General features: G+C 56.3%; 2 protein-coding genes across 2 annotated transcripts; both read right to left on the bottom strand.

The window, feature by feature from the left end:
* Positions 1-1,639: 1,639 nt before the first annotated feature.
* Positions 1,640-13,445, bottom strand: MCOLN1 (mucolipin TRP cation channel 1). Its single transcript, XM_007953671.2, has 14 exons — positions 13,415-13,445; positions 11,187-11,392; positions 9,532-9,699; positions 9,280-9,445; positions 7,984-8,092; positions 7,649-7,745; positions 7,223-7,322; positions 6,745-6,851; positions 6,525-6,674; positions 6,340-6,441; positions 5,282-5,404; positions 4,542-4,757; positions 1,784-1,911; positions 1,640-1,676 (listed from the first exon to the last, which is right to left on the bottom strand). The coding sequence occupies exons 1-14, from the start codon at positions 13,443-13,445 to the stop codon at positions 1,640-1,642; spliced, it is 1,740 nt and encodes a 579-aa protein (XP_007951862.1).
* Positions 13,446-15,447: 2,002 nt separating this feature from the next.
* ZNF358 (zinc finger protein 358) lies at positions 15,448-19,123 on the bottom strand. The gene is made up of 3 exons (XM_007953670.2): positions 19,040-19,123; positions 17,560-17,662; positions 15,448-17,129 (listed from the first exon to the last, which is right to left on the bottom strand). Exons 1-3 carry the CDS (start codon positions 19,121-19,123, stop codon positions 15,448-15,450), a joined length of 1,869 nt encoding a protein of 622 aa, XP_007951861.2.
* Positions 19,124-19,190: the final 67 nt, after the last annotated feature.

The raw sequence follows: 19,190 nt of genomic DNA, 5'->3' as shown, positions 1-19,190 counted from the left end.
CGGTGCCCCCACGCGCTCCCTGCCGCTCCAGCCCTACGAGGTTGATCAGTGCCCACCAACCGGCCCCCCGGGGCCGTACCCCGTGAAGACCGGTCCCCACCCCAGGAAATGGGCCTACGCGCCATCTCCCCCCGCTGCCCAGCTCCCGACGCGAACCGGGGAGGGAGGGGGACACTGGAGCTGGGGCGCCGAGAGTGCTGCCGAGAGCTCTTACACAAGGGGTTCTGCGGAGGTACCAGGGTCTTGGAAAGTCCTGGAACGCTCTAGGTGGGTGGGCTTTTACTGGTTTATTCTGGAGATGGCGCAAAAGTTTAAGCGGTTCAGCGCTTGACTGGTAACTGAAAGCTTGGTGGTTCGAACCCACCCACTGGTTCAGCGGGAGTAAGACCTGGTAATCTACTTTCCTAAACACTTCGTTATGTGCCGTTGAGTCAGCCCCGACTCATAATCCTCCTTGGGTTTCCGAGGTAATCTCACTACCAGAAGTAGGATTGCCCAACCTTCCTTCTGAGGAGTGGCTGGTGGGTTTGAACCGCCAGCCCTTCTGATTAGCAGTCAAGTGCCTTAGGCACCATGCTACCAGAGCTCCTTTCTAACCATTACAACCAAGAAAACCCTACGGGACACCTATACTATTAACACATGGTGTCGCTATGAGTCGGAATAGACTGGAGGTCATCCGACAACAGAGAAGTTAAAGCGTCTCCGGTGCCAAACAGCATTAGGACGCCAGGAACGATGCTAGCAACACTGCTGGGAGACGCAGTTTAGTACCCTGAAAATACCCGGGGGCGTTGGAAAGACGCTAAGGAATTCTGAGGAATACAAGGCCAATGCCGGGAAACGACCGGTCGGGCGTGTCCCCGGGGTCGCTGGCGTGTGATTACGGGTCTGGGGATAGGGCCGGGACTCCCTGGAGGAGACGGAGGGATGTTGGAGTATTAGGGGAACTTCTTCGGGAGGTGAGGATGTTTCTGGCGTCACTAGAGTATTAATAGAAATTTGAAGGAGCTACTGGGCCACGAGACATTACCTGGAAAATGCCGGAGGACTAGGTCCCTTTCCGCCCCAGGGCACACCTGGCTATCGGTGCAGAAACACTTGCGGGGAATTGAGGGGATGGGAGCATCAGGATATCGAGGCCATCGGGGTTGGGGAGGACATAACGTGCCAAAGCCGAGGGTTCACTAAGGACACTGGAAAGGACACCCCTGCAGGGCCGATGCAAGCCCGGACTCACCCAGGAGCCGCAGCCAGGGTCCACTCTACGCCAACACCGCCAGACTTCCGCCGGCGTCGCAGGCACGGTCCCTTTAAATTATTCACCACTGGGTGTGCCGCAGCCCGGCTGCCCGCCCGCCCGCCATGCTGGGAAGGTCGCGTGAACAGCCATGCTGGGCGTGGCGACGCCTTAAAGGGGCTGGAGCCCAGCTGGCGAAAGGAATGCCCCTCCCACTAGAAACGAGACCACCACACTTATTTACCCGTTTATTTAACATCCCCACCCTGGTCCCACCCCAGTGTCCGACCCGCCTGGCCCTGCCCAGGCACAACATGGAGCCTGTCCTTAAAAGTAAATCCTAAAAATAAATAAGCGTGGGTCCCCACAGTCCGGGGCTAAGGTCCAGTGGCGTCTAACTCAATTTACCAACAGCGAATGGTCCTCTGAGGCGTCCCTGTATGAGGGGAGAAGAGAGGTAGGGTCAGCAGCGGCCGCAGAGGGGGTCAGCTCCCTCAGGCACCCTGCCCTTCTCCCGAGCCCACAATCGGACACCAACTGCACCTGCCACAACAACAGAGGAGGCTGCAGGCTGAGCCGCTCCCACGGCGGAACTTGCCGGATGTGGGGCTGTCCTGGCACTGTGCGATGTAGGCCTGGAGCTCACTCACCTCCCCGCCAGCGCCTGGGTGCTGAAGAGGCATAGAGGGCAGCCATCATGAATGTGGACTCTGCCCTCAAAGGCCCTCAAGGACTGTCCTTCTGTCTACCTCCCCTGCAGCTATCTGGGCCCTGGCAATGGCTGTCACTCTGCCTGCTGTTACTGCAGATTCTCCATGGCTTGCTTCTGCAAGGAGCCTGTCCTGGCCCCTATGCTCGTGCATACCCAGCATCTTTGTCAGTCTGGGCCTCTGCTGTGGTGTCAGGCCCTGGATGGCACAAAGAGTTAAGCACTCCACTAACAGCTGAAAGGTTGGAGATGTAAACCCACCCAGAGGCACTTCAGGACACAGGCCTGGTGATCTGCTTCAGAAAGGTCCCAGCCTTGAAAACCCCATGGAACAGTTCTTCTCTGCACACAGGCGGTTGCCAGGAGTCAGAATCGACTTGGCAGCAAGGAACAGCAACAAGCTTTGGCCCCCAGCCGCTAGAGCTGGCCTGACACACTCTGGGCATTCCACAAACACCTCTTGAGTGAACCACAGTGGGGCCTGGGCTTGTACATTCACAGCACATATATGCATGGGACATCCAAGTGCTAAAGCCATGACCCACGGAGCTCCACGGATCAGGGCAATAGAAGGGGTGGCTAGAGGACAGCTGTATCCACGCATGGGGCTTACACATCTGCCTATGACATGCAAAGTAGCAGGGCCCCAGCAGAACTTAAATGTTCCAACTGTCACTGGTGCCTGTACCCCTCCCAGCCTTGTGGCACCACCACTGCCTGTCTGAGACCTTTTCAAATTCCAGGCCATTAGCTTTCCTTTTCCTTCCCCATGGCACTCTCCCTTTGGCTCCCATCTCTCTGATCTAGAACAGCACCATCCAACAGAATTTTCCGAGATGGAAAATGCTCAGTGTCTATGCTGTCCAATATGGTAGCCACTGGCCATGTTGGAATGTCCCTAGGTGGCGCAAATGGGTAAGCACTCAACTACTAGCCAAAAGGTTGATGGTTCAAATCCACCAAGAGGAGGCCTCGAAAGCCAGGCCTGGAGATCTGCTTATAAAACATCACACCCTTGAAAACGCTATAGAGCATTTCTCCTCTGAACACGGGAAGTGACCATGAGTTGAAACTGACCTGATGGCAACTAACAGTAACAGTAACTGCCCCACTTGAAGTGCACACACACTGGAGTCCCTGGGTGGGGCAAATGTGAAGCGCTTGGCTACTGACCAAAAGGTTGGCAGTTCAAACCCACCCAGAGGCACCTCTGAAGACAAACCTAGTGGTCTGCTTCTGAAAGGCCACAGCTCCCAAAACCCTGTGGAGCAGTTTTGCTCTGCACACGTGGGGTCACCAGGAGTCAGAGGGACTTGGCAACAGTGGGTTAGTTTTTATCCACTTTTGTCTTTTGCAAGTTCTGGTGGTGTAGTGCCTAAGGCATTTTACTGCTAACCAGAAAGTTGGTGGTTCAAAGCCACCAGCCACTCTGTGGAAGGAAGGGTGGGCAATCTACTTCTATAAAAATTTACTGCCTTGGAAACCCAAAGGAGGTTGTTATGAGTTGGAATCGATGATGGCAGTGAGTTTGGTTTTTATGGTTTTTGTCTTTTGAGTACTTGATATGTGGATGGGGTAAGCAAGGAACTGATTTTTGATCGCTATTCTATTTTAACTACAATTAAAATTTAAATAGGCATGTAAGGCTAGAGACAAGTATTGGACAGGATATTCCAGACGCCTTCCTGGCTTCCCCAATGCCATGTTAAACCTTTGTAACCTTCCACCCTTTCTTCACCTTCTGACCCCTGCAGCACATGGGACAAGTATCTTTCCCCAGACTAAACTCCCCTCTCCCTCCTCCCAGAAGCACACAGCAGACGGGTTTAAGAGTGTGGCTTCTGGACTCAGTCCTGGGGTGGACCCAGCTGTACCACTTCCTGCATGGCTGACTTCAGGCAAGTTACTTAAACTGTAGGATTCGGTTTCCCTGTCAGAAAAAAAAAAAAACGGTTGCAGGATCACCCGTGAGAACAGTGCTTGACTAAAAAATCATGTATGAGACCAAAAGGTCCACACTTACTCTAAAGCAAAGGTGGAAAGATAAGGGTGCAGGACAACTGGAACACTGGAAACAGAACCACCAGAAGGCAGTTCAAGAGAATGTCGACACACTGGGAAAAACGTAACTAATGTCACTGAACCATTTGCCTGCCCACACAGCCGCTGCCCCACTGCCATCCAGTTGATTTCAACTCCTGGTGACCCTATAGGACAGATCAGAACTGCCCTGTTTCCAAGGCTACATAAAGCCTTGGCTATAAAGCTGGGAACCTAATTTACTGTGTAAACTTTCACCAAAAGCACAATAAAGTATTACAAAAAAAAAAAAAAGAACATGATGCAGGAACCCCAGCTGGCCTAAGCTCTGCCCTATCCATGCGTAGAACCATTGCGGTTGGCCCTCACGCTGGCTCCCCAAGTCCTAGGAAGAGGCCCCCATGTTCTGTCCCTGGGTCTTCTCGCTTCCCCCACCAGGTCCCCAAGGGTCAGGGGTCCACCTCGCGGCCAATTACCAGGCCCCGGAGCCCTTGTTCAGGCTGTGTGTGCACATGGCAGGCCGGGAGTGGGCGTGTGGGGCTGCAGGCTGACCTTGATGGTGTCATAGGCGCCAGTGATGAGCGCAATGAAGAGGCTGAGCACCATGTAGATGAAGAGGCTGATGAACGAGTAGAGGTAGAGCTGGGAGAAGAGCCAGACCAGGCTGCTGCGGCCTTGCTGGGCCTGCATGGCGGCGAACGTCACAAACATGTCGTCACCGTTGATGAGCGAGAAGAGGCACTCGGACACCATGGACAGCGAGCGGAACTGGGGGCAGAAGGGTCACGGGGTCAGAGGCACACGTGTGGGCCAGGGACAGTCAATGGAGTACCATCTGTCGTCTGGGGTCATCTGGGGTCACTGTGTCAATGGTAAGGTCATGGGGTCAATGATACTGTCACCCGGGGTCAGAAAGAACTGCAGATAGAGGATCAGCAGTCAAGATGAGGTCACTGCGTCAGTTATGTCTTGGGGTCAATGACAGGGTCACAAGGGGTCAGAGGGGACTGGCCTGCGCTATCTGTAAATGAGTCAAAGTCAGGTAATCAGTCATGACAAAGGCAAGGTTACTGGGTCAATGGAAGATTCGTCAAAGGTCACAGGGGACAGTAAGCATAACCCCTGGCTAGGTCAGGGGTCCGGATGAGGGTCAATGACAGGGTCACCAGGGGTCAGAGAGCACCGTGGGTGGGCGTGGGTGTGGGAGGGAGTGTGTCCGGTACCTTCTGGGGAGCAGAGGTCACAGGACTCCTGGATCCTCAGACTGTGGGTCGTGCCCCGGCCCCACCTACCTTCACGTGGTAGGGCCCCAGTACGATCCAGCCACAGAAGCAGTAACCCAGGTAGATGACAGCCACACAGCAGCAGAAGCGTATGACACTGGGCAGGGCTACCCGCAGAGTGGCAATCAGGATCTGTGTCCAGACGGGGGGAGGCCACAGTAAGGACCTGGCCACAACCCATTAGCCACAGAAGCCGCTGGGAACGCAGAAAGGGCAGGGCTGTGCTGAGGGGCCCGAGGGGACCCTGTGGCTGGACTCAAGTGGGTGAGGATCTGTTATGGATTGAAGGCTGTCCCCCCAATACGCACTAGCATCCTCACCCCCGTGCCTGTGGATGGGATGCCACCTGGAAACAGGGTGTCTTTGTTATGTTCCTGAGACCCTATCAGTGCACGGTGTGTCCTAAAGCAATCATTTCTGAGACAAAGCAATAGGGTGACAAACAAGCACAAATCAGAGGAGACATATGCCACCAGGTAGAGACCGCCCAGGAGCTGAGCAGCGCCAGGGTTACAGGAGCTGAAACAAGGACGTCCCCCAGAGCCAACAGAGAGAGCCTTCCCCTAGAGCCGGCACCCCAAATTCAGACTTCCAGCCTCCTCAACTGTGAGAAAACACCTTTCTGTTCTTTAAAACCACCCACCTGTAACCAGAAAGGTTAGCTGCGAAGCACGGGGTGGCAGTGAGTTTACGTTCGCGGGAGAGGAACAATTGGGAGAAGGAGAATGAGGGTGGCTGCACAATTCAAAGAATGTCATCAGCGTCACTGAATTGTACATGGAGAAACTGTTGAACTAGTATATGTTTTGCTTGTGTCAACAGCAAAATAAAGTATCTTAAAAAAAAAAAAACTCACTGTGGCATTTCTGTTAAAGCAGCACTAAGAGACCTCTCAGAGTGGCTCCCGTCGGCTCTGCCCGGGTGTGGTGACAGGTGTGTCTGGGAGTGACAGGTGCGGGGAAGAGGCTTGCGAGCAGCCACGTGCAGGGGGCTGGTGAGGGCCGGAGGCGTGTGTACTTATTCTGGGGAGGGGCTGGGGAACACAAGCGGCCGGGTGTGATGCTCACGTTGTACTTGTGGAAGAAGGTCAGGTAGCGGATGACGCCGACCCAGACGAGCAGCGTCGAGGTGCCCAGGAGGATGCTGCAGACGTCGTAGCTGGCCAGGTTCTGTGGGCCGAGGCGAGTCAGCTCCATCTGCCCCGGGGGCAGGGAGGGGCAGGACGTGGGGGCTGTGGTCTGAACGTACCCACCTTGGCTTCAATGCCAATCTTCATGATGGTGCCTGAGATGGTGAGCACGTCACTGGTGACCAGCAGGATGTACCAGCCGTTGACAAACTCCAGCCGTTCCCACAGGCCGATGACCCGTCCCCGCTGCCGCCACATGAACCTGACAAATTCCTGTGAAGGCGGGTGGGGTGAGGGCTTGTCAGCGGGGCCCCAGGCCCTGCCCCCAGGCACCCAGCCTCACATCCTGCAGCAGGAAGCCTCGGAGCAGTGAGCGGGCGCACAGCAGGAAGGACAGGGAGCAGGTGAGCAGGACCACCACGTCAAACAGGAGCCGGAAGATGTTGTCTCCTGCAGGGAGGGGCCGAAGGTAGGGCCGGGGGTCTTGGCCAGGCCGGGGGGACGGTCTTGGCCAAGCCGGGGACCTAGGAGGGTAGCAGAGCTAGTTTGGGCTGGCCAGCGGCCTGGGGGCTCCTTGAGCAGGTCAGAGCCCCTGGTCGGTGTGGGTGTTGGGTTCATGGGCTTCCCTAGCAGGTGAAAGCCCCTGCTCGGTGCTGGTCTGAGGCTCTAAGGCTCAGGGGGCACTGCGGGCAAGTCAGGACCCCATCAGCACTGGTCTGAGGCTTGGGGCACTTCAGGGAAGGTCAGGACCCCGTCAGTGCTAGTCTGAGATGCTAAGGCTGAGGGGACACTTGGGGGTCAGCACTGGGCTGGGGGCTCACCGTGCCCGAAGACGCTGGGGTGCTTACACTCCTGGATGTGGGCCCGGGTCTCCAGGCTGATGGGGATCCGTCCACTGTGTGCCTTATTGTCAAAGGTGATCTGCAGGTAGGTGGTGCACAGTGAACCCCGGCAGCCCTGGCTCCACGCCCAACATAGTGGGCAGTCTGCTGAGGCCTTGCCCCTTACCCCCACAATGCCCTGCAAATGGCCCCTAGATGCCCTCCAACAAGGGTCCAGCCCTGGAGGGTCCTGGCCCCTCACCCCAGGACCATGGGCCCCCTAGGCCCCTACCCCTTCACTCTTGCCCCTCAGGCTCACCAGGCCCCTAGAGGATCCTCCCCTCTAACAGGTCCCCGGAGAGCCCACGGGCCCCACCCCTTCACCCCCCTCAGCTCACCAGGCCCACGGCCCCCGGCTTGGCTCACCAGGACGCTGAAGGTGTAGCAGTCAGGGATCTCGTTGTTGATGAGGCTCTGCAGGTTGATGGTCTTCAGCTGGAAGTGGACGGTGACGTTGATCAGCCTGGGGGGGGAGGCTCGGGTGAAGGGGGATAGTCCCCCACCGGTCCCCTCCCAGCCCCAGCATGCCAGCGCCCCCAACCCATGCTGACTCTGCAGCGGGCAGAGGAAGTGGGCAAAGGCAGGCGTCAGCAAGGCGCCTGGCCCCCACCCCGCAGGGGGAAGTGGCCGCAGGAACCAGGCCTCCCCAGGCATCCTGCCCGTGTCCCCAGCCGCCTGGAGCAGCCCCCAGCAGGCAGTACTTGTGGAACTTGAGCGTGATGTTCCTGTAACTGGAGCTGCTGTCCGAGAGGGCGAGATCCTCAGTGGGGGACAGAGGGGGTTGCTCAGGGGGGTCCACTCGGATGCAGTCTGAGGACAGGGAGATGGGGAGGGGGTCTCCTCAGGGGGCAAGGGGGGCAAGCTGTGCTCCCCGGAGTCCCCAGCAGCCCCCTTCTCTGCTTCACTTCCCAAACTTAAATCCTTGGTGGTTCTCTTTTGTCTTCCCAGTGACCAGTGACAAGTCTGTCCTACTCCCTATCAAGATCCTGGCCTGGCACTTAGTGGGGTCTCAAACATTTAGTGAGTTCATAATATTAAAAAACAACACCTAGTAGAAGAATAGAAGCAAGAGAAGGAATAGGAGAATATGGAATGTGTGGCTGCCTCGATGCACAATTGCCTCCTTTGCTGAGACCAGAACTGCATAGTGTCTGCTACCATTACTCAATGCGCTGATCAAGGAGTCTGTAGAAGAATCCTGATCAAAAGGGGGGAAATGCAGAACAGAATTTCAAATCTTCACAGAATCCAGATTTTTTGGAGCCATGGAGGCTGAATGAACCTCTGACATGACTGCCCTGAGATAATCTTCAAAATGTAAACCTTAAACCAAAAATATCCCCTTTAAACCAAACAATGTTGTTGTTGTTATTTGCCATCAAGTCAGACTCGACTCATAGCGATCCCTCCTTGGATTTCTAAGGCAGTATCACTATGGAAGCAAAGTGCCCAACCTTCCTTCTGAGGAGTGGGAGTGGCTTGTGGGTTTGAACTGCCAGCCTTCTGGTTAGCAGTCAAGTGCCTTAGGCACTAGGACACCAGAGCTCTTAAACCAAACAATAGTTCTGCTTAATTAGGAAAGATTGTCTGCTTTGAACATTATGCTCTTTTAACTTTTAAGAACTATCTACGTGGTATCCAATGGACAACAGCAACTCAACAGATTAATAGGAAGCTTAAGGGGCAGTGAGCTTATGTTCATGGGGGAGGAACAACTCAGAAAAAGGGGGTGAGAATGGCTGTACAAGTTGAAGGATGCCATCAACGTCACTGAATTGTATGCACAAAAATCAAATCTATTACATTTTGTTGTGTTTTCTCAATGACAATAAAAATGAAAATAGCATTGAGTCATCTCTATGCGTTGGGCATACTGAGCATGCTGTGTATGTGTAATTATCAGTCACTATAATCAGCCAATCAGCATGAGGCAGAACTAAGTTTTCGATCCTGGCTGCCTGGGCTCTCCAGAGATAAGCCCTGCCCAGCCCACTCACCAGTGATGACCAGTGGGTCAATGTCGAAGGTGTCATTGGCCGGGTCGACATGGCCACGGTTGTAGTAGCGTTGGCAGAGGGCCAGCCCCGAGCCATTGGCTCCAAGGCTACCCCCGCCCCGCACATATGCATACTGGCCCAGCGACACGTTGGGGAGCATCAGGTACTATGGGTAGAGAAGGGAAGCTCTGTTAACTACGTCCCCTCATCTGGCTTGAGCCCACCTATCCGCCCACCTCTGCTCATCTCTACCTGGTCCACAGCATGGAAGATGGCCTGGTAGAGTTGCTCCCGTGTATAGGCTGCAAAGGTGTCGTCCGCCCCATCTGAGTAGCCAAGTAGGAAGAGGTGCCGGAAGGCGATGGTGTTCTCCTCCCGGAAGGTCACCGCCAACTGGTTGCTGAGGCCGAACAGGATGAGCTGGTGGGAGGGGCAGGAGAGGTCACTGACAGGAGTTCAGGACTCCCAGGTGGGACCAGCTTCCCTTGGGGCAGGAGCAGAGAATGAGGAAAGAGAGGGCCTTGGGGATATTCACTGGGGCAAGGCAGAGCTCTCTGAACACAGGGAGCCCCGTGCAATTCTTTGCATGGTTACTGGGTTACTACCTACCTTTCCCTTGTCTCCCCAGCCCTAAACTCCATGAGGGCACAGACCATGTCTGTCACTCCCATCCTATTATCTGCCCTACGTGCAGCACCCAAGGGGCACTGAAGCATCTGACAACAGCCACTGTTGTCGGTGTCGGGTACCATTGATTCTGACTCACAGCGACCCCCTGTGGCAGAGTGGCATTTTCTTGGCTATAATCTTTATAGAAACAGGTCTTTCACCCGCGAAGGCATTAAACCCCAAAAAACACACTCACTGTCATCGACTCGGATCCAACTCACAGCAACCCCTCCTTGGGTTTCCAAGGCAGTATCAGTACGGAAGTAGATTGCCCAGTCTTCCTTCCAAGGAGTGGCTGGTGGGTTTGAACCATCGGCCTTCTGGTTAGCAGTCAAATGCTTTAGGCACTTGGCTACCCACTAGGTGGGTTCAAATCACCAACCTTTCTAGCTGAGCACTTAATCATTGTACCATCATGGCTCCTTAGAGTACAGCAGCTAATGCTTATTAAATGCTTTTCAGAACATTTAATAACTGTGCTAACCCCAAGATGGTAGAGTAACTACCACTACTGAGCCCCTTTGCTGGGTGTGTGTGCATGCCGGGGGTGGGGGTGGACAGAGGCCCAGTAACATGCCCAGGGAGTCCCTGGATGGTGCAAACACTTAACACACTGGGCTGCTAACTGAAAAGCTGCCAGTTTGAGACCACCCACACGTGCCTCAGAAGAAAAGCCTGGCAACTTACTTCTAAAACATCAGCCACTGAAAACTGTATGGAGCTCAGTTCTATTCTGATACACGCAGGCTTGCCATGAGTCAGAATCAACAGATGATACCTTTTTTTTCACCCCCAACATGCCCAGAGTCACAGCACTAGATGGGAAGCCCTTCATGACAAGGGCTAGGTCTGACTTATCTTAGGGTCCACAGGATCTGGCACAAGGGAGCACTCACGATCTGTTCAGCCACTGGCTCGGATTTCTTAGACTATCAACAAGGCATCAGACGGCCTGGGTTTAATCCCAGCTTCCCATGCTCTATCACTCTATGACTTAAGACAAGTCCCTAAACCTCTCTGGGCCTCAGTTGTCTCTCACACAAAATGGAGGTGAGTGCAGCTGTCAGGCCCTCGAGATACTGCACAAACAGATGTAAGCGCAGACTCATACTTCATGATCAGCACTGCTGCTATCACTGCAATCACACTCTGTGGGGTCGGGAGCAGGCCCCCACACCAACAGTCTCCCGTGAGGAGAGCGGCGACCACAGCTGGTGCTCCCCCCGGCCAGGCCTCACCTGCACAGTGACCACCAGGATCTTCACCACCTGCAGCATCAGCTTGAAGGGCTTGCGGCCCTTGGCCCGAAATTTGTCACAGGGACTCATGAAGAAGTACTTAAGACGACGGCGAAGATCTTCTTCCTCCAGGGGCGTCGAGGGGGCTGGTGAGGCCCCTGCCTGGGTCCCATAGCTAGGGCTGGGGGCCAGGAGCCGCTCAGTCTCTATAAAGAATGGGAGAGAGCAGTGGAGACCAAAGCCTGGCAGCCCCACCTGCCACGGGCTCAGCCTTCTCCTTGTGGCTCCCCACCCTGGCCACAGAAGAACTTTGAAAGGTCCAAGGAAAACCACAAAACCAAGAAAAACATCCGCAGCATTTCCAGGGTTTACGCAGCAGTACTGGAGTCCTTGGGTGGTGCAAACAGTTAAGGAGCTTGGCTGCTAACTGAAAGGTTGGGGGTTCATGTCCACTGAAAGGCACCTTGGAAGAAAGGCCTGGCAATTCACTTCTGAAAAATCAGCCAGTGAAAAACTCTGTGAAGCACAGTTCTACTCTGATGCGCACAAGATCCTGAGTTGGAGTTGACTTGACAGCAAAGTAGTGATGGCGGCAGCAGCAGTACTGCCGCTCAGAGGTTAAGAGTTGGGGTTTGGAACTCGAAAGGGTCGGAGCTGATTCCTGACCTTGCTGCTCACCAGCTCGGACAGGGCACCTGAGTGTCAGCTTCCTCATCTGTAAAATGGGGCAATAATCCTCTGGGGGGGGGGAAGCTTTGATGTCTACGGAGTACTTATTACACAGCAGGAACTGGGGAGGAATGTGAAAACATTCCATCAATGATGTTGACTTCTCCCAGGGCACTCAAGGCTCCAGGCTTAGCCTGATTCCAGCCTCCAGGCTTGAGCAGAGCTCAGTCCACATTCCAGATCTTTTCTGGGCCAACACCCAAAGGTTCACCTTACCACTCATCCCACTTGCTCAGGTATAGCAAGGATCGTGGGGCTGACACAGGACCGGCAACATTTTGTTTTGCTGTACATAGGGTCGCCATGAGTCGGAGACGACCCGATGGCACCTAACAAAAGCAACTCATCACAACCCAGCCTGTGTGGTTGACCTTCTCACAAGCCCCAGGCCTGGAGATGGGGTTATTAAATGTCAGAAAAAAGGAATGCATGTGTGGATGCCACTCTAGCACTGCCTGTCTGCTCCTTGATAAGCTAATGTGCCACCACCATGACGAACACAGGCTTCTGGAAATCACACAGCCCTGCGACCACATCCCAGCTCTGCCACTTCCCGGCTTGATAACCCAGAAGAACCTCCTGAAACCTCAGCCTCTCCACTGAAAAACGGAAATAAAAAAGTCTACTCCTTACGCCAACGCTCGGAAGCTGTTTTGAGAACTCAGTGAGACCAAGCAGGTAAAGACTGCTTTGCAAACAAGTGCTCAAGTTTGTCTCCATAGCTTGTTGCCTTTGATCCTGACAAAGCCAAGAGGGTGGCCTGAGGTGTCACCAAGTGCTGGGATAACAGCCAGTGGAGCAACCCACAAATGTCCCAGACACACCATCACCCTACTTCTTTCCAGGGCCTGGCACAGCTGCCAGGATGAATGTAGGCACCATCACAACCTGTCCTGCAGGGCTACTGCCTGGCTGGCTGGTGTGGTGGTTGTTTACCAGAGGGTCTGAGAGGAAGCCAGCAGAGGGCAGACCCTGCCTCCTTAGCTGGGATCACAGTTAACCCACCCCTGACCCTGCCAGCTTGGACACCTTTCAGGCGTCTCCACCAACTCAAGGAGGGGAGGCTAACCCCCAAGAGAGCTGCAGTCTGAGGATTGGAGGCTGGGTTCTGGATGGCTGCGATTCCAAGGATTTGAAGCACTAAAACTGCAGTTAGTCGCCTGGGTTCAAAGAGGCAATCCCCCTAGCCGTCCTGGAGTTTAGGGAAACTTAACATTCGTCTCCTGGCTTCAGGCTCGGAGTTGGCGAAGCTGGCGCCCGTCGCCTGAGTTCAGGGAAAGCTGAGGTTACAACCTAGGTTCAGAACAGAAATCCTGGGAAGCCGGCCGCCCTCATTCGAAGAAGCTAGCACCCCGCCCGCTGTCTGAGTTTAGGAACTCTGAGCAGAGCCTGGGCTCAGCAAGGGGGTCGGGAGTCCCGCGATCCCGAGCTCTGAGAAACTGGCCGGCCGCCCGCCCGCCGCCCGCGTCCGGGACCCGCGATGCTGCCTGTGCCCTCACCTGAGCCGCGCTGGCCCACGGGGGCTGCCATGCTGGCCCCGGGAGCGCGGGACGCCAGCGGGCGCGGCTGGACAGCCCGGGTTCTGGAGCCCCGCTCCGTCACTGCGGCCTCTCTCTGTCCCGGCGCTGCTTCAAACCCTCCCAAGTCAGCTGACCCGCGCCGCGGTCACGTGACCAAGGCGACCGACGAGGCACGTGACCAGATCTGGTCCCGCTCCCGGCGCGACAACAAACCCGCCCCCTACCGGAGCTTCACGCACGCGCGGCTCACAGTGTGTCTTGAGGGCGGGAGGCGGCCGAAGGGTCCCAGCGCCGACGCGCGGCCCATGGCCTGGGGGATGGGCTGGTTCTGAGCGTGACCCTGTTCAGCAGCCACTGAGGCTGCCCTGGCTTCCTGTAGTGTTCCGCGAGCAGTGCCAGCCTCGTGACTTCTATGTCCAGTGCTTGACTCTTTACCCTCTGCGGTGTCAGGTGATGACCTTGTATTCCAGTCTCAGGGCTGGCCCCTGCTTCCTTCCAGAAAGCAGGGCGGGGGGGCTGCATCTCAACACCTCCTTCCCCTTTGCCCCAAACATCAGCAAATCCTATTTCATCCCCTAATTACATCTCTAATAGGGCTGCTAATCCCCACCCTTCTGTCCACCAGCCCAGAGCCCCCTGATATTTTTCGCTGGACTTCTGCAGAGACCTTCTCTCTGGTCTCCCTCGGCTTCCACTCCTGTCCTTCCTCCCACTCCACTCGCCACCCAGCAACCAGAAGCGACTTCAAAGAATGATTCAGGCGAGCCTTCTGCCAGAAACCACTAACGGTTTCCAATTGCCATGAGATGACAACCAAACTGCCCACCTCAGCCTGCTAAGGCCCTTGTGATCTGACCCTCACCACCTCCCTTAGCTCATCTCCCAGTGGCCCCAGGGCCTTTGCACACTCTTGCCCTGGAATGAAATGGTGAAGAATACAGGCTCTAGGGGGCACACAATTCAAATTTTAATCTGGGAATCTCCAGCCACCACCTTGTCTTTCAACAACTTCCTTAAACTCTAGGTGCCTGTTTCCTCATTTGCAGGTGGGGATATGCAGTCATAGTAATTACCTTATGGGGCTGTTGAGTTAAATGAGAAAATGTGAGAAGCGCATAGACTGAGCAAATAGCACTGGCTGTGAAGTCAGTGATTAGGTGAGTATAAAAACCTTCTTTGGGAAAGCCTGTCCCCACATTTAATGAGAAGCCTGTTATGCTTCTGGAATGTACCATACCCTGTAATGATTCTTACATATTGGTATCTATCTCGCCGTGCCATTTATCTTGTTTACTGCTGAGACCCCAGGACTTAATGGATGTTTCTTGAATGTGTAAACGAGCAGCCTACGTCCAGTAGAGTACCAATAACATGGCCTTTGAAGGGCAAGGGACTTCTGGTGGCATAGTGCCCAAGGCATTTGACTGCTAACCAGAAGGCTGGCAGTTCAAACCCACCAGCCACTCCTCGGAAGGAAGGTTGGGCAATCTGCTTCCATAGTGATACCACCTCGGAAACCCAAGGAGGGATCACTAAGAGTTGGATCCGACTTGACGGCAGTGTGTTTGAATGGCAAGGGGTAGGTTAAGAGAGCAGACTGGGCAGGGCTAGCCACATAGCCTTCTGTCAGCCCACCAGGCTGAGAACAGGCCAGAAATCCCACCATTAATGTCATTCCAGTGCTGGTGGCTGTCACGGTGCCTGTGGCTGTATAGAAAGGCTAGAGGAAGGGGTGATCTGCAGGGTGGTCTCCTGTTGAGCAGATGGCCCTGCCTGAGGGAGCAGAGTGGTGACTGTGGGATGGACCAGCTGGACAGACGTGCCTCCAGGGCCTGGAGAGGAAGCCAAGCCATTAGGATCCCCGAAGTATGGCTGGCCACACCCTCACATTTCCTAAGGAAGAGACTTGACATTACAGGAGAGCAACAGGTGAACCACAACAGAGCCAGTAGGCAGTGGGAGGATTTTACTAACTGCATAACACACAACTTCCCCAGGCCTCTGGATGCCCTTCAGCCATCCGGCCCCAGCAGTGCCCCCTGCTCCCGTGCCCACCTGGGACTCTCCCCGGCAGGACGGGCTGGGCTGACAGTATCATGGATGGGAGAGTTAGGGTCAGGGTGGGACTCGGGGTTGGGCTCAAGGTCAGTATTGGCTTTGTGGCCAGGCTTAGGGTCAGAAGATTGGACAGGCTCCGGGCCGGGGCTGGATCGGGAGCCAGGGATGGTTTTGTGGCTGGGATCGGAGAGGGAGCCCAGTGTAGAGCCAGGGTCAGGGGCAAGGCCAGAGCTGGGACCAGCGCTGAGGCCCAGGCCAGAGGCGAGCACGGAGGCAGCATCGGGACCCAGAAGGGAGACCTGACCGGGTCTCAACATAGGCATAGGGCTCAGGCCCAAGCCAGCGGCAGCGGCAGCCGCCGCCGCCGCCGCTGCTGCCGCTGCCGCCGCCGCGCCCTCATGCACGCGTTTGTGCTTCGTGAGGCTGGAGGCCTGGCCAAAGGCCTTGCCGCAGAGCTGGCAGCGGTAAGGGCGCTCGCCGGAGTGCACGTGTAGGTGCTGCAGCAGCGCCGAGCTCTGCCCAAAGGCCTTGGAGCAGTGCGGGCAGGCGTAGGGCCGCTCGCCCGTGTGGATACGCAGGTGATGTTGCAGGTTGGAGCTCTGGCCGAAGGCCTTGCCGCAGTGCGGGCAGCGGTAGGGGCGCTCGGCCGTGTGCGTGCGCTGGTGCTGCAGCAGCGCCGAGCTCTGCCCGAAGGCCTTGCCGCACTGCGGGCACGGGTAGGGCCGCTCGCCGGTGTGCGTGCGCAGGTGCTTGAGCAGCGCCGAGCCCTGCCCGAAGCCCTTGGCGCACACGGGGCACTTGTGGGGCCGCGGGCCGCCGTGCGTGCGCAGGTGCTGCGCTAGCAGCGAGCCGTGGCCAAAGGCCTTGCCGCACACCGGGCAGTGGTGCGGCTTCTCGCCGCTGTGGCTGCTGCGGTGCTTGAGCAGCGTGGAGCGCCAGCCGAAGGCCTTGCCGCAGGCCGCGCACTGGTAGGGCCGAGCGCCTGTGTGAATGCCGCGGTGCTGGGCCAGCGTGGCGCCGTGGCTGAAGGATTTGCCACAGTCGGGGCAGCGGTAGGGCTTCTCGCCGCTGTGGGTACGGCGGTGCTGGCTTAGCCCCGAGCTGCGTCTGAAGGCTCGCCCACAATCGGGGCAGGAGAAGGGCCGGGGCGGGCTAGCGGGGGCCGGGAGCTCTGCAGGGCTGGTGGGCAGGACCTCGGGGGTGGCAGTGAGGCTGGAAGAGAGGGGGTCCAGGTCAGGGGTGTCGCTGTTTGGATCGAGAACCAGGGGGACGGGACCAATGACGTCAGGATCAAGGTCCAAACTCGAAGACATGGGGTCGATATCTTGGGGCTCTGAGTCACGGTTCCCCAAGATGGAGCCCGGAGCTTCCGCATCGGGGTCCAGCTCCTCCGAGACGGGCTCAAGATCCTCATAGCTGCGGTCCATGTCTTTAGAGACAGTGTTGAGGTCTTCCGGGTCAGGCTCTGCGTCTTCAGAAACTGGGTCCAGGTCTTCCAGGTTGGGGTCCAGGTCCTCCGTGTCGCAGTCGAGCTCCTCATAATTGGGCCTTGGGCCTTTGTGACCTGGGTTCCGGACGAGGACAGAGCGCCGTCGCATTCCCAGCTTCGAGGTGCCGGCCACTTCCGTTGCCGGATCTACAGGGGCAACACAGGGGGGATGGAGCTAGTGCTGGAGAACCAGACCTAAACCAAACCAGGTGCGGTGGCTGGCAACCCCATGTGTGCAGAGTAGAACGGGGGACCATAGGGTTGGTTATCAAGGTTGTGACCTTGCAGAAGCAGATTGCCAGGCCTTTCTTCTGTGACACAACTGGGTAGGTTCAAAGTGCCAACCTTTCAGTTAGTAGTCAAGCTTAAAACCGTTTGCTCTATCCAGGGACACCTCTAGGAAAGAATGGGTCTCTTTTGAAATCTGGGTAGGGATGGAAGGAGGGGCCCAGGCCACACCCCAGTCCGTGCTCCTGAAAACCCATGGATCCTTCCTTCCCTTGTCTTCAACCTCAGGAAGCCTCCTGACCCACCCTAGCTGGGACAGAGAGAAGAGGGATCCTGGGGGAGCTCGCACCTTGATGGAAGTCACGGGACCTGGCTCTCGAGGGCTCCAGTGCCCAAGGCCAGGGCTCTGCCCCTCTCTCCATCCTGGGCTCCTCACGGGGGAAGCTTGGGTCCTGTGGAGGAGAGAGTCTTAGGTTCCTACCCCCTTTGACTAGAGGTGAGGAGACCCCAAGTACCCTCATGGGGAACAGGGTGGGACTGGGGCTCCCATACTTGCTTGTGAGGACTTGCCTGGACTCCTATCCCATAGCTGGAAGTCACATATCTGGGGGTTCCTGTGGGGAGGGGACATCCTGAGCTCTGAAGCCTATGGCTAGAGAATGAGAATGGGGACAGGCAAACACCTGGTACCCCTCCTGGGTCACTGGAGGAGGGAGTAAGTGTCAACACACCAGCCTTCTCTCATAGAAGATCTGGAATGCCAATTCCTAGAGGGTGAGATGGGCAACCAATATGTGGGACCCCTTCTCGGGGCAGGGAGACCCCTGGGCACTACTGCAAAATTCTGAATTCTACCCTTTAGCTGGGGGTTGTTGCTGCTGTTGGGCCCTCGAGTCAATCTGGATTCATAGTGACCTGATAGGATACAGTAGAGCTGCCCCATAGGGTTTTTTCGGCTGTCATCTTTACGGGAGCACATCGCCAGGTCGTTCTCCCGTGGAGCTGCTGGGTGGGTTCGAACTACCAACATTTCAGTTTGCAGCAGATGGCTTAACCATTGTGCCACCTGGGCACCTCTAGCTGATGGCGAGGTAGGCAAAAATAATACCTGAGTCTGCTCCTGGCTACTGGGGGAACCCCTGGACCGCCTCCTAGGAAGAGGAGATTGCTGAACAAGTAGCCCCATAGCTGGGATATGGAAGGGTGTCAGGACCCTTGCGTTCCCTTCTGGATAAGAAACACTGAATTCCAACCCCAAAGCTGGGGGTAGGGGGGAGAAAAAATAACTGGGACCCTTCTAGGGAGCAGGGGGATCCCAGGATTACCTGCTGGGAGGAGATGCCATGGCTGGGCATTAGGGGGTAGACAATAAACTGGTCTTGTGCTGGGGGGAGACATCCTGACCCCCAGACCCCATAGCTAGGACCAAGTGAGCAAGCAGAGGTGGGCGGGTTCCTGGATCTCCCCTCAACCTCAGATCCTCAACCCTAGTTGAGAGAGGGGGAACAATACCTGGGCCCTTTCCTGAGTTCCTAGGGGACCCTTGGATTGCCTCTTGCGTAAACAGTTTCCTGAACTCTGTACCTTTGAGCTGGATGTGGGAGGGAAGAGACCTGTGTCCCTTCTGAGCTCCTGGGAGGCTGGTGGACTTTTAGATCTCATCTTGGACAGGTGGCCTTCTGAAGACTGACCCCACGGTTGGAGAGTGGGAGGAACAATAACTGAGCTCCCTCCTGGGTTTCTGGGGGCAGGCTACCCCAATCCCTCTCCTAGAGAAGAGACCTCTTGAACTCCTGACCCCACGCCTAGAGGGTTGGGGAGGACAATACCTGGGGCCCCTCCCGGGGTCCTGGGCGGTCTCCGGATGCCTTGGGATCGCCTCCTGGGGAGGAGATCTGAGCCCCGGACCCCATAGCTGAAGGGTGGCCCCCTACTGCCCGCGGGGCCCTCCCTTCGGGACGCAGCGGCGCGGGGAGCGGG

This window comes from Orycteropus afer, unplaced genomic scaffold, assembly GCF_000298275.1.
Source record: "Orycteropus afer afer isolate SDZICR_OR568_19922 unplaced genomic scaffold, OryAfe1.0 scaffold00405, whole genome shotgun sequence".
NCBI classification, from domain to species: Eukaryota; Metazoa; Chordata; class Mammalia; order Tubulidentata; family Orycteropodidae; genus Orycteropus; species Orycteropus afer.
Note: the sequence above shows the minus strand (reverse complement) of the source record. Positions and strands in the feature narration are given on the sequence as shown.